Consider the following 15,268-nt stretch of genomic DNA (forward strand, 5'->3'; position numbering starts at 1 on the left):
TAATTCTATTAGTATGGATCCTCTCACTGTGTCTTTCCATCGATTTTGTTAAAGGTTTTTCAATCTTGTTTTCTCTACAAACAAACTCTTCATTTCCTTGGTGTTGGTTGTTTCCACTTCATCGACTTCATCCCCAAGACTGACTCTTGGGCCTGGGGGTCACTTCTTCCATAGCGCTACAGAGTTTCATTAAGTTGTTAAAGACTTCTCTTCAGGCTTTCACTTAAGCATTCAAGGCTATGAACTCAGCGCTTACAACTGCCTTCACTGTTTCCATAGATTTGGGTACGTTATAGTTTCATTTTCATCCAATTCTTTTAAAAAAAAAAAGTAATTCCCTTCTTGATTTCTTTCTTGACCAAGAAACTGGAAACAGCCTGGATGTGTGTACTATTATGTTTTATGCCAATCTGACACAAGCTAGAGTTATCTAAAAGGAGAGACCATCAATTTAGGAAATGCTTCCATAAGATCCAGCTACGGCACTTTCTTTCTTCCTTCCTTCCTTTCTTCCTTCCTTCCTTCCTTTCTTCCTTCCTTTCCTTCTTTCTTTCTCTCTCTTTTTTTAAAGATTTATTTATTTATTTTATGAGTACACTGTAGCTGTCTTCACTAGAAGAGGGCATCAGATCCCATTACAGATGGTTGTGAGCCACCATGTGGGTTCTTAGAATTGAACTCAGGTCTTCTGGAAGAGCAGTCAGTGCTTTTAATCCCTGAGCCATCTCTCCAGGCCCTTAAGGCATTTTCTTAATTAGTGATTAAGAATTGGCAGATCCAGCCCATTGTATGTGGTGCCCTCCCTGTGAGAGTTGTCCTGGGTTCTATAAGAAAGCAGGCTGAGCAAGCCAAGGAGAGAAATCCAGTAAGCAGCACCCTTCCACGGCCTCTGCATCAGCTCCTGCCTCCAGGTTCCTGCCCTGACTTCCTCCCATGATGAACAGTGATGTGGAAGTGTGAGCTGAATAAACCCTTTCCTCCCCAACTTGCTTTTGGTCACAGTGTTTTGTCACAGCAATAGTCCATCAACTGATGAATGGGCAATGAAAATGGAAAATAAAATGTGTAAAAATAAAAAAGCACTGAAATCTATGAAAAATATGTTTAATTTGGGGATAATATGACTAGAATGAAAAAATCTAAAAAAATACATTAAACAATTTTATGTCTGAAAATTGGACCACATTTTTTGCAAATTAAAAACAAATTGTAAGAGAAGGTTAGAGTTAGAAAGTCCTGCTCATCAAATTAAAAACAAAAGTTCATTTATTTTTTAAAAATCTTAAAACCTTAAGGCTGTCATGCCATGTTCTTTGTTCTAAAGGTCTTACAGGGCTGTGTCCACGTAGTGTATAAGTAGCAGTTTAAGACACTAAAGGAAAGAAGGAAACACACCCCCAGTACCCTGAGAAAGTGGCCCCGGATCAACAGCTGGCTTTGATTAAAAGGAAAGCCAGGTCAGGCTCCACTGTGGTTACATGACGACACAAATGAGAAATGCTACATTTCCCACAGCCTGTTGCCTAGCAATCCATCGCAATGCTTAGTTCTTTATCCACCTTAATATGTAATCATGTCTACTCCCTTTCTTCCTGTACAGCATTTCAGAATTCTTTTCATTTACAAATCACCTTTTAAAGGGACACCATGAAAAAAATAAATCAAGTATAAATAAAACTTCAATTTTACTTACAATTTATAATTCACTTTTGCTTCCACAAGAAAGATAAAAGAAAGACACGTTTTCACATAAATAATAAAAGTTACAAATGTGATTAACATTACAACAGTTCTAACAGTGCTGGGACAGGAGAAATGCTGCTGTCTAAAAGCACAGGGATTGGGGTTGGGGATTTAGCTCAGTGGTAGAGCACTTGCCTAGCAAACGCAAGGCCCTGGGTTCGGTCCCCAGCTCCAAAAAAAAAAAAAAAAAGCACAGGGATTTTTAAATACAAGATAGGAGGTCATCTCTCTCACCTAAAACGAGCCATGTAACACAACAGAAGGTAAACACAGAATGTAGCATGATGAAAACAATATTTTACTAAACTGGGAACCAACAAGTTATTTTAACTACCCATAACTCCTTGCGAAACCCCTATTTTTCTGCATTTTTCAACTGTTTCTTTGGCTTGCACAAGCTCAGGACCTTCAAACATAATGTACGGAGCTTAAAAGCATAGTGTTAATAACTTACGCAGTCAAGATAAAGCAGAAAAAGCACAATCGACCATAACTTAGCCAAAATAAAACAAAGCTAGAGACAGCCATGTGTAGCCAGTTTTATGTCAACCTGATACAAGCTAGAGTCTTTGGGGAATAGGGATGTCAATGGACAAAAGTGTCCCCTCCAGACTGACCTGTGGGCAGGGCAAGTCCCTGGCCTGACCTCCTTCCAGGACAAACTGATGAGGGAATTTAAGCAAAATGAATCCTTTCTTCCCCGAGTTGCTTTTGATTGTGGTTCTTTTATCACAGCAATACAAAACCTAAGACGAGGTATTTACAAAATATAAAACTAAAATACCTAATTTGTTTCCCTTTAGTCTCCTTTTGTTGTTTAATTGCTCTAGCTAGAACTTTGAGTACTATATTGAATTGGTATGGAGAGAGAGGGCAACCTTTTCTTTGTCCCTGATTTTAATGGGATTTCTTTGAGTTTCTCTCCATTTAGTTTGATGTTGGCTATTGGTTTGCTGTATATTAATTTTATTATTTTTAGGTATTAATTTAGGTATTTTGAATTCCTGATTTCTCTAATACCTTAAACATGAAGGGGTATTGTATTTTATCAAAGGCTTTTTCAGCATCTAATGAAATGATCATGTGGTTTTTTTCCTTTGAGTTTGTGTATACAGTGGATTACATTGATGGATTTCAGTATATTGAACCATCCCTGCATTGCTAGGATGACGCCTACTTGATCATGGTGAATGATCACTTTGATGTGTTCTGGATTCAGATTGAAAGGATTTTATTGAGTATTTTTGCCATCAATATTCTGTCAATAGGACAAAACAGCAGCCCACAGATTGGGAAAAGATCTTTACCAACCCTACATCTGATAGAGAGCTAATATCCAAAATATAAAGTCTTCAAAGAACCAAATAACCCTATTAAAAATGGGGTACAGAGCTAAACAGAGAATTCTCAACTGAGGAATCTTGAATGGCTGAGAAGCATGTAAAGAAATGTCCAATATCCTTTGTCATCAGGGAAATATAAATCAAAATGACCCTGAGATTCCACCTCACACCAATCAGAATGGCTACAATCAAAAACGCAGGCGACAGCAGATGCTGGCAAGGATGTGGAGAAAAAAAGAACACTCCTCCATTGCTGGTGGGACTGCAAGCTAGTATAACCACTTTGGAAATCAGTTTGGCAGTTCCTTAGAAAATTGTAAATAGTTCTACCTGAAGCCCCCACTATGCCACTACTAGACATATACCCAAAAGATACTCCAACTATATTCATAGCAGACTCAATTATAATGGCCAGAAACTGGAAAAAACCCAGATGTCCCTAAAAAAAGGAATGGATACAGAAAATGTGGTACATTTACACAATGGAATAGTACTCAGCTATTAAAAACAATGACTTCATGAAATTCGCAGGCAAGTAAATAGAACTAGAAAATATCATCCTGAGTGAGGTAACACAGACCCAAAAGGACACACATGGTATGCACTCACTGAGAAGTGGATATTAGTCCAAAAGCTCACAGTGCCCATGGTACAACCCACAGACCATATGGAGCTTAGGAGGAAGAAAGACCAGGGTGTGGATGCTTCAGTCCTGCACTGAGAAGGGAACAGGATGATTTTGGAAGGTGTAAGGAGGGGGACCTAGGAGGGAGAAGGGAGGGCAAGGAAATAAAGGGGATAACATCAGGTACAGGAGGAGACCGGAGAGAGGTATAGAAGGTCAGGAAATCAAATAAAAACATGTAGTAGTGGGGGACGAGGATTTGGTGATAGCCACTGGAGGAACCCAGACACCAGGGAAGCAAGAGGCTCCCAGGACCCAACCAGGATGACTTTAGCTGAAGTATGTGCAGTGAAGGAGAGATAGAACCTGTAGAGACCATCTCCAATAGATAGGCATGGTCCCCAGTCGAGGGATGGGGCCACCCACACAACTCAGAATTTTTAATCCAGAAATGTTCTTGTCCAAAGGAAAAACTGGGACAAAAAAAAATGGAGCAGAGAAGAGGTACTTGCTGACAGGAGCCTGATACGGCTGTTCCCTGGGAGGTTCTGCCAGCAACTAAGCAATGAAGATGTGGATGCTTGGAGTCAACCATCAGACTGAGCTCGGGGCCCCTGGTGAGGGAGCTGGTGGAGTAGAAAGGGATTGCAACCCCATAGGAAGAGCAATGTCAGCTGGCCAGACCATCCAGCGCACCCAGGAACTAGATCGCCATCCAAGGAGTGTACAGGGAAGGATCCATGGCTCCAGATACATATAAAGCAAAGGATAGCCTTGTCTGACATCAATGGGAGGGAAGGCCCTTGGTCCTGTGGGAAGTTTGATGCCCCAGGGTAGGGGGATGCTGGAGAGGTGAGGCAGCAATGGGTGGGTGAGTGGGTGGGTGAACACACTCATAGCGGCAAAGGGAAGGGGGAGAGGGCAGATGTGGGGGGGTGTGGAGGGGTAACTGGGAAGGGGGATATCATTTGAGATGTAAACAAATGGGATGATTAATAAAAAGAAAGAAAAAAGAAAGAAGGGACTAATTAGGAAAGGGAAAAAATTGGTGGTAGAAGGAGACCAAGAAAGGGTAATGGGATAACTGATCAAATTACATCACACATCTATATGGAAATATCATAATGACATCTATTTTTTATATAATTAAGGTATGCTAATAAAAACTAAAACATTAAGCTATATGGTACATATCTCATGATTTAAATTGTAGCAAATCCCTAGTATGTAGCACTAAAAGCAAAATTAATACCTAGAAAAATTACTAGGGTGTGAGCTAGGGAGCTTCATAACGGAAAGTTACTTTTAATTCTATTCTCAGAGCAAAGGACAGAGCAACAGTGTCCACTAACATGGGGATGGCAGGAGAAGAGTGAGGCATCCCTGAGTGACTCTTGGAAGTTACAGCCATGACTCTAGGGTTCTAGGCTATCACTTAACTTGCACTTGGTAACTGTGCAGAGGCTAGGTTTTCTCCAAGGAGCTTACAGTGAGTGCCAGGCAGACACCCAGAAGGTAGGCTCCTGAGTGAAAACATGGACAAATCATAACAAATCTTTTGCTCTTACAAGGGAAAGCAGAATGAAAAAGCATTGTCTGGGAATAGTGCACATGGAGCTAACTGAACAGAACAGAGCAATAATGCAAAGCTGACTGTCCGGGTCCTCTGTCACCTGAGATGGTTGTCTGGGCTGCACAACGCTCCAGGTTTTTGTATCAGTAGAATGCAAACATGCAGTTACACTTAATAATCACTGCGAAACAATGTCATTTTCTCATTCTAGGTAGTAGGTTCTGAACATCTGTTAAACTGCACATATTTTATACCTTTTGACATTGGTTTTGTCATAAAACACAGTAGGACAACTCACCATGTCTGCCAGTCTCAAGTGTTGGGTTCTGTGGTCTACATTCACATTGTTATACAAACCCAGAACTTTTCCTCTTATGAAATAAAACCTGCGCCTATTAAACAGTGCACTATTTCTCCCCACTTTCACACACTGGTAACATCTTTCTTTCTATGCCACTTCTTGCTTATTTATCTTACACCATATCATTATAAAAAGACCCTAATCCCTATAAAACAAACTACTGGCACAAAATTTTGAGTTTGTATTTTAGTCTGTTAGCTTAATACACTTTCATCACTATTTCCTAAACTAAGATGTGACTAGTGGAAGGGGCTAAGAATTATCTTCAACATTTAGGCAGAACATAGACCGGCCCAAGAAATATACTGTAAAACAGACTGCACTATTTTCCATTTCCATGAATACCAACAAAACTTCAGGGTTCTTATCAACAATATAACAATATGATCTACACACATGGAAAAATATGTAACACAGGGACCAAGAATATTGCATTTAAGATTAACAACAGTCTAATGTACAGAGATACAGAATCCATGTTTTTAGTCTATTTCATGAAAAACTTCCACACATACCAATTCATTTTGTTAACACACAATTCCTCCTGATCTCAGTTTTCATTATCTGTGTGACATGGAGAGACATCCACCATGTTGACCTCATGAGGTTGAACCAAGGAGAAAAGATGAGATGATTAAAACACAATTTGAACACAGTAAACAAACAGTAATACAGATATACTGTCTAAAAGAAACAAACAGGACTACAGATACACTGTCTAAAGAGAAAGTTTAAATGTACTACATTTTTGGTTCTGTAGCAGTTTTTGTTTTCTTAAATGCAGGTACTTACTATGCAACCTAGGCTGACTTCATAGTCATCCTCCCGTCTCTGCTTTCAGTGCCGAAAGTCAGTCATGTATTGTCACACCCAGATAAAAATGTACACATTGCTTATACTCAAGGACCAGCTGATACAGTACTACATATGCACCTCTTCACTAAGTACCGTCAGAAGTTTCCCTATCCACTTGGACATAAAAAGGCACACTTTGGTGTGTGCTTGCAGCACAGTAGCACAGCGCTTGCCTAGCACGTGTGAGGCATCGGGGTCAGTCCCAAGTACCACAAGCAACAGAATGACTGTTAATCTGCTAACTCAAAGAGGTTATTCAGTGAAAATTACAAAACTACAAGCATGTAAGACTCTTACAAACTAGCGAAGGAGAAAAATTGTATCCTATCATACCACGAAGGGACAGGACTTCACAGGAGCAAGGCACTGTGGCACATGCCGATACTTCCCCTGTTTTTAGTAGGCTAAGGCAAGAAGATAACTCAATCCCATCACTTCAAAACCAGTCTGAACAATACAGAGCTTAACATAACACATAAACAAACAAATATAGCAAAAAACCAGGTGGTAGCAACACACACCTTTAATCTCAACATTCAGGGGGCAGAGGCAGGCAGTTCGAGGCCAGCCTGGTCTACAGAGTGAGTTCCAGAACAGCCAGGGCAACACAGAGAAACCCTGTCTCAAAAATAAAAAGCAATAAATAAATTAAAACTACATGAAATGGTACATAATCTCACTCCTTTAAAGGGTAAATTATAATTAATTTGAGCCTAACACAAAAATGTCTTGTAAAATTCTATTTTTTTTAAAGACCAAATCCTTTATCTCCACCTAATTGAAGGAGCTAGCCTACGTTTTCAAGCCTCCATAAGTACGGGGTCCTGTTGTGCTCTATTAGGTAGGAAGGACACTCTCAAATGCTGACTCCTTGGAAACCAAACCTTTGGTGCCACTTTTTAATTCTTTCTCTATTTGAAAAGAACACGGTACTCATGCTCCCACCTGCACAATCTCTAAAATACATTTGGTGCAACGTCTCATAACCCGCACCAAACCAGTCTAATACTGATGATTCTACAAAATCCAAGTACTTCAACCCATGGGGGACTGAAAACCAAGAGTACCCGGCCATTAGTATCAAACAAAAGTCCTGGATGCTGAGGCTTTACTCGGCTGTGAAGATGCAACACTAGTTACTTTTCTGTTGCTGTGATAAAACAGCTTGGCCAAGGAAGGCTTTACTTGGGCTTGTTGTCCCAGAGGACTGAGTCCATCGTGGTGGAAAGCAGCTAGCACAGCTAGCTGAGAAAGGGGAATGTACACGTACAGCACCTTCTAAAAGGGGCTAACTTCTTAGTCAAATTTAGAAACTATGGAGGTTTGAATGACAAGAGCCCCCAAGGCTCATACATTAGAATGCCCCCGGCTGTGGATCAGATCTAGGGTCTCAGCTACTGCACAGAGCCATGCCTGCCTGCCTGCCTATTGCATACTCCCGGACATCATGTGTGAGGGTTAAAGTTGTTTTAAGTTTTAATTACTGTGCATAAGTGATCTACATAAAATGAAACAGCCTCCAGCCTGTAAGCTCACTTGCCCAGCGACAGGTAACTTCTGGAATGCTGGGGGCTGCTCGTGTGAGGTGACAAACCATGTGTTTTGACCTCTGTAACAAGGTCGGTTGCCGCAGCTACACAGGATGTACGCCTTTCAGTGGAAGGGAGTCGGGCAGGAAGTATGTCAAGCTGTCTGCTTTCTCCCATTTCAACATACGTAGCCTGACTGATGTAATTCACTCCCATTCTCTGGGAATCCTGGGTGTGGATCTGGCCATTCCTGGCTACTATTTAATAAAGCTTGCTTCAAATTTGGCCCAAAAATCATGGTAGTAGTCTTATTCTCTCCAAGTGGGATTAAGAGATGTTCACTGGACTCACACTCTAAAACCATAAGCAAACCCCAGTTCCAATAACTAAATGTCTTCTTTTTTAAGTTGCCTTGGTCAGGGTGTCTTCGCAGCTATAGAAAAACAACTAGCCAACCAAATCTAGTACACCAAATGAGTTACTGACAATGTGGGTAGGTGCCATAGCTCTGAGACTACACTCCATTATATAGAATCTGATACAGTTCTTGAACCAGAAAATGAATTATTTCCACAAAGGAGCAATCACTGAGCTGTGACCAGGGTGTATAGACGGACAGCATTGCCACATTAATATTAATGTTCTGGTTTAGTGGTTGCACTGTGGTTCTACAACAGAATGTCCTCGATGTATTCTGAAGGGTTCAGGAGTGGTAAGACAATCTGTCTTCACTTTAGTCACCAATGGTTCAAAAACATAACAGTAAAAATGGTCTAGTCAAAAAGAGAACTATCAGCCAAATATTGTAAAATGTTAAAAGCAGGGAGGCAGGTGAAAAGTATACAAGGATCACTTGTGCTACCTGCTCGTGAGTGTGTGTGTGTGTGTGTGTGTGTGTGTGTGTGTGTGTCTGTGGGGTGTGTGTGTGTGTGTGTGTCTGTGGGGTGTGTGTGTGTGTGTGTGTGTGTGTGTGTGTGTGTGTGTGTGTGTGTGTGTGTAATCTAATGCTATCATTAGGTTAAGAAGCATCTTTACACAAAACAAAATCAACAACTTGCACCAGGCAGGGCTCAAGGGAATATAATTAATTATGATTTATTTTTAGATGACATTTCCCTGACTAAACAACATTCTTAAAACAAGCAGGTACTTGTGGAAATAAATTAGTTTCGTTTTGGGGGTTTTGAGACAGGATTTCTCTGTGTAGCCCTGGCTGTCCCAGAACTTACTCTATAGACCAGGATGGCTCAAACTCCTCACAGAGATCCACGTGCCTCTGCCTTCCAAGTGCTGAGATTGAAGGTGTGTATCACCACTTGGTAAATCCATTCATTTTAAATTGAAGAAGATACATTCAGTCACTGTTCAACATCTAAAACTCTTATATGGAAAGAAATGTGTCTAAAATGTGAATGGATCCTGTTACCTCAACAAGAAGGAAAAGAAACATGGACAGAAAGCACACTGACATCCCACTGAAAAGAAGATGGCTGCTTGCTTTCACGTGCCGTAGATTTTGCCAAGGTACCGTGTCTATGAATGCCTATCTGTACTGAATCAATGAAATGCTATCCTAAAATAAGAAATCACAACAGGTACTTCTGTCAAAGTGAACAAATGCTACCTTTGGCCATTTGGGGTTCAGGAGCCGGGCTTTGACTGCATCATCCAGTGCCTTGTGGTACTGCTGTGTTTTCATGTAGGCTGCAGACCTGTTGCTATACAGAATGCAGTTCTGAGGATCAACTGCCAGGGCTTCATTGTACAAAGCAATAGCTGTGTGGAAGTCTCCATCATGGCAGGCCTGGTTACTCTGACGAACTTTCTCAACAAATTCAGCTTTGCTCAATGCTGGTTCATCAGGACTTCTCTGGATAATAGTCTTAGCGCCAAAGAGAGGAATCTACAAACAGAGAAATTGCTTTAAGTTCCAACACAGTTGCCTGAGGCCTGAAGTCGATGTCAGGCATCTTCCTTGATCTCTCTCTCTCTCTTTACTCACTGAGGCAAGGTCTCCTGAACCTGGAGTTAAGCAATGATGCCTCTAAGTTACCTCTTGTCCTTCTAAACAATAAGCTTTCCTTGAAAGCTAATGGTGCCTGCAACAGACATCACCGTGTAGGGGAGACCCAGTTCAGGGGCTAACACTCTTGTTGTGGGAGCATGAAGACTGGGTTGGGATCTCTAAAACCCACGTGAAAACCTTGGCAGCTATGGTGGCCACCAGCAATCTTCATACTCAGGAACTGCCAGGTCCCATAGTAAGAGGCTTGATAGAGAGGCAGGATTGGTTTTTAAGATATGGTCTCTCTGGGGTTGGGGATTTAGCTCAGTGGTAGAGCGCTTGCTTAGCAATTGCAAGGCCCTGGGTTCAGTCCTCAGCTCCGGGGGGGAGAAAAAAAAAAAGGTCTCTCTAATCTTGGCTGGCATGAAACTCTCGACGTAGAACGAACTGGACTTGACCTCCCAGAGATCTTCCTACTGTTACCTCCATAGCACTAAGACTGAAGGTGTGCGCCACCACACCCTGCAGGCTACCATACTTTGGAAGGATGTGCTTTTCTTCTTTTATAGTGGGTTACACTTAAGAGATGTCATGGAGATGCAGAAGTGTCTTTAAACAGTGTTGAAACTGTGAAAAACTATAGGAACTTGGGAAACTTTGCACTGAAGGCATTTTTTCATATGATATAACTAGGAACCTGTGAGGACCAAGGCGTGGAATGTAGTGGTTTGGATGAGAATGTCCCCTACAGGGTCATGTATTTGAACACTGGGTGCCCCACTGGCTGCATTACTTGGGAACATCTAGGCAGCCCAGCACTCTCAGGCCATTCCGAGCATTCTCTCCTGCCCTGCTTTCTGTTTGTGGTGCTAAGTTCTCAGCATCCTGTTTTAGTTACCATGCCTACTGCCACCCCAACCCTGACGGGATGGCCTCTTCTCTCTTTGGAACCGTAAGCCAAAATAAACTTTCTGTAAGTTGCCATGGTCATGGTGGGGTTTTTTTTCACAGATAACATGGCCATTTTGATACTATCTACTCTATCCATCATGAAAATAAAGACTCTTGATCTTATAGTGTCTTCCTCAACTTCTTTCTTTACTACCTATAATTTTCTCTAGAGGTCTTTTTTATTAGATATATTTCCTTACTTACATTTCAAATGGTATTCCCTTTCCCAGTTTCCTGTCCATAAGTCCCCATCCCTCCCCCCTCCCCCTAGAGAGGTCTTTTATTTCCTTAACTTGGATAGACTTAGATTAAATCATTCTTTCTTTCCTTCATTCTTTTTCCATTTTTTGTTTTCCTTTTTGAGGCTTCTGTAGACAGAATTGTTTCCCTGATTTCTGTTTTGGGTAGTTCATGATTGGTATACAGAAATACTACTATTTATTGTAGGCCAACTTTGTATCCTTTTTTTATATAATTTTTTTAAAAGATTTGTTTATTTATTTTTACTGTCACTGTCTTCAGACACACCAGAAGAGGGCATCAGACCCCATTACAGATGTTTGTGAGCCACCATGTGGTAGCTGGGATTTGAATTCAGGACCTCTGGAAGAGCAGTTGGTGCTCCCAACCACTGAGCCACCTCTCCATATGCCCCCCCCACTTTATATCCTGATACCAACTGAACAAATTAATCAGGTCAAAAGTCTTTCAGTATCTGTTAGTCGTGGATGTAAAGACACATCTGGAAACAAGAACGATGTCTTCCTTTCCACAGAGGAAGTGCCTAAGTGAGATTAATCTGCCACCAGGTCCATGGCTACTCAATCCCTGGCATAGGGCCATATCAGAGCCCAGTGCTGGCCTCTGCTGCTGGCAGATCTGGCCAGATCAGCCGTGGTGATGTTGTTGACCCCATCCAGAACCTTCATTATTGCCACCATGGCCACTTTGTTTATAGGCCCACTAGGCAATGACAGGGACATTGAAGAAAGAGACTGCTTGTCCACAGACTACCTTATCCAATCTGTCTGATACTAAACTCCTCCTCTGCTGAAGTCACATTTCAATGAACACCTACATGGGACGTGGGTATCTTCATGTTCTTTGCCCATCTGAAGACATCTACACACATAATTCTTCTTCAAAAGTCTTTTCACCAAATTCCAATCATGTTCTTTCCAAGTCCCTGACCATAGCCAAACCACTGGATAAGCCATGAATCAGTAAACAACCACACGCCTGGCCGTTTCTCCTGGATCAAATGTAAGCTCCCACCTACTGCTCCAGTGCCATGCCTGTCTACCTGCTGTCCTGTAATCCACCATGATGGCCATGGACTCAACCATGATTTCACGAGTAAATATTTCTGGATCCATGAGCCCCAAATTAAATGCTTTCTCTTATAAATTGCCTTAGGTATCGTGTTTTGTCACAGGAATCAAAAAGTGACTAAGACAGTACAGATTCGATAGTAAAAGAGGCCCTCATCTTTTCTTCCTCAGTCATCTGATCATACAACACAGCCCGTGAGGCCATGGCTGCATGCTTAGAAGCAGAAGGCACTGTAACGAGAGTGAACAGCATAAGCATTCATGTACCATCATGGAAGCTGCTTGTGCCCTCAGGACCCACCTAGGCCTAGTGATACATGATACTATGATCATTTGATAATATCCAACGTTATGGCTTGGAGGGTCGGATTATGTCTAGCTCATGATGAGAAGCATGGTCACATAGTGACTTGGTGGCCCACTGTCAAAGGTTCAGTTTCCACTAAGGCCCGATAGCAGGCCAACAGCTGTCTGTCAACCAGGGAACAGCCATCTGATGCCTATGGTGGTACCAAGCCTGCTCCAAGATCCAAGGGTCTGCACTGTGATAAAGGGACCTGACAGAAACTCCAACCAGGATCCTCATCTACCACTGACATGTCTGTCAAATACCACCAGGTCTCCTGGATTATGTGGCCCACATGGCAGACAGCCAGCACAGCCGCCTGAACCTTTTGAAGCGCCTTCTCCTGTTCCACTCAAAGCTACCAGCTTCTGAGGCCCCTGATAGATGGCTAACACCCGAGTGTGCTTTTCTCCCACAGTAGTGGGTATGACAAGGTTGAGCTTCAGTTACATTCACCTCCTATCCTGTAGTCGTAGTAAATGTTCTATAGCTGTGAAGAGACACCATGACTTTGGCAATTCTTATAAAGGAAAACATTTCATTGGAACTCGCAGGTTCAGAGGTTAGTCCATTTTAGCCATGGTGGGAAGCACGGCGGCAGACATGATTGCTGAAGAAGGAGTTCTACATCCAGATCAAAAGGCAGCAGAAACACTGCACCTGGCTTGAGCATTTAAAACCAAAAAGTCCACCCCCAATGACATACATCCTCCAACAGGGCCATCCATATTCCAATAAGGCCATACTTCCTAGTAGTGGCACTCGCTGCTGACCAAGCATTTAAATCTATGAGCCAATGGGGGCCATTCTTACTCCAACCATACCTCTGATGTCCATATGCATTACCAACAAGTCCAAAATGGGGCTGGTATTTCTACTGAAATAACATGCTTTCCCAGTGGGGGAAATCATCAATTCATGTATTTGAAGATAAAGAGGGAAAGCTCTTTACTGACTCACCAGGACAACTGGAACTGATGCCCAAATATGTTGGCCTCAAATACAAAGTTTTACTAACACATATTCTGGCAGAATTATGCTTTTCCCAAGAAAGGAACTAAAGGCTGTGACCCTGAACCGCCCCCTCAACCATGTCAGAGACATGATCTTTGGGAATGAGTCTGACAGCTGGTCAACCTTGATGAACACTTATACCTTAGTAGCATTGTAAATTTGCTTATCCCAAATAGGCCTGATCAGCATTGTGTTGGTTTGAGTATGCTTGTCCCAGGGAGTAGCACTATTGGCCTCATTGGAGGAAGTGTGTCACCATGGAGGTTGGCTTTGAGAGACCTTCCTCCTGCAAGCTGTCTGCAAGCCAGTCTTCTCCTGTTTGGAACAAGTGTAGAACTCTCAGCTCCTCCTGCACCATGCCTGCCTGGATGCTGCCATGCTCCCACCTTGATGATAATGGACTGAACCTCTGAACCTGAAAGCCAGCCCCCAGTTAAATGTTGTCATTTTTTTTAAAGATTTATTTATTTATTATATATAAGTACACTGTAACTGTCTTCATGCACACCAGAAGAGGGCATCGGATCTCATTTACAGATGGTTGTGAGCCACCATGTGGTTGCTGGGATTTGAACTCAGGACCTCTGGAAGAGCAGTCAGTGCTCTTAACCGCTGAGCCATCTCTCCAGCCCCAATGTTGTACTTTTTAAGAGTTGCCTTGGTTATGATGTTTCTTTACAGCAATGGAAACCCTAATTAATACAAACATACTACCTATCTTTGGGTTATTTGGAGGACAGTGCCCACTTAGCTAAATTGTACTTTGTGTGATTCAATGTCTCCAAAGCCAATCTATTAGCAAATCCTTTATAATATCAATTCTATTGCTTTAAGTTTCTTCTATGTCACTCCTTCCTGTTCAGTTGATTCCATTAATATAATATATCAATTCAGTGGGACACAATGACATTTTGTGAAGAGACAGATGATCAAGATCTCTTCAAAATAAGTCATAACACAGGGCTGGAAAATTAATATTTCTTTTTTTTTTTTTGGTTCTTTTTTTTCAGAGCTGGGGACCGAACCCAGGGCCTTGCGCTTGCTAGGCAAGCGCTCTACCATTGAGCTAAATCCCCAACCCCAGCTAAATCCCCAACCCCTAATATTTCTTGATGTACAACAATAAAAGTGTAATGCTAGCCTCACCAGCTGAAAGCAAACTGCTTCTGTGGTCCTTACCGATAGATATTGACAAAAAGGCTACATCAACCTGCTCAAGTAAGGACACCACATCCAATACAGCAGCTACAATCTAGAGTCCACTGCCTGATCACGTTCTCAAGAGTCAACTGTCATGATCCAGCTGTCTTCTGCACAGGCCAAATGAAAAAGTTAAAGAAAAATGTGCTAAGAACTACTCCAAGTCCTTGATGATGGCCCTAATCTCTGTAATCTCTCCAAGGATCCACTCCAGTTTTGGTTCGCTACTTTGTTTGGTAGATGTAACAGCAATGGGCCAGAGAACCAAGGGTGGGAATCTGTAATAGAGATAGAAATGTCTGGGGAGAACTTAACAGGCTGAGGGTTTGAACTCTCAGACTCTGAAGAGTTTATTTCACCTGAGGAAGTAGTCTCTCCACCATTAGCAGAGG

General features: G+C 42.0%; 1 protein-coding gene across 3 annotated transcripts in view; it reads right to left on the reverse strand.

The window, feature by feature from the left end:
• Window positions 1–15,268, reverse strand: part of Ttc28 (tetratricopeptide repeat domain 28) — a 440,646-nt gene that overhangs the window by 416,516 nt on the left and 8,862 nt on the right. For 2 of the 3 annotated variants that reach the window (XM_063271796.1, XM_006249584.5), the window contains exon 2: window positions 9,654–9,932. The exons of the other annotated variant lie outside the window; for it this stretch is intronic. In XM_063271796.1, coding sequence (XP_063127866.1) covers window positions 9,654–9,932 — 279 coding nt within the window. The remainder of the gene's footprint in view (window positions 1–9,653; window positions 9,933–15,268) is intronic. 3 annotated transcript variants of the gene reach the window in all.

This window comes from Rattus norvegicus, chromosome 12 (genome assembly GCF_036323735.1).
Source record: "Rattus norvegicus strain BN/NHsdMcwi chromosome 12, GRCr8, whole genome shotgun sequence".
NCBI classification, from domain to species: Eukaryota; Metazoa; Chordata; class Mammalia; order Rodentia; family Muridae; genus Rattus; species Rattus norvegicus.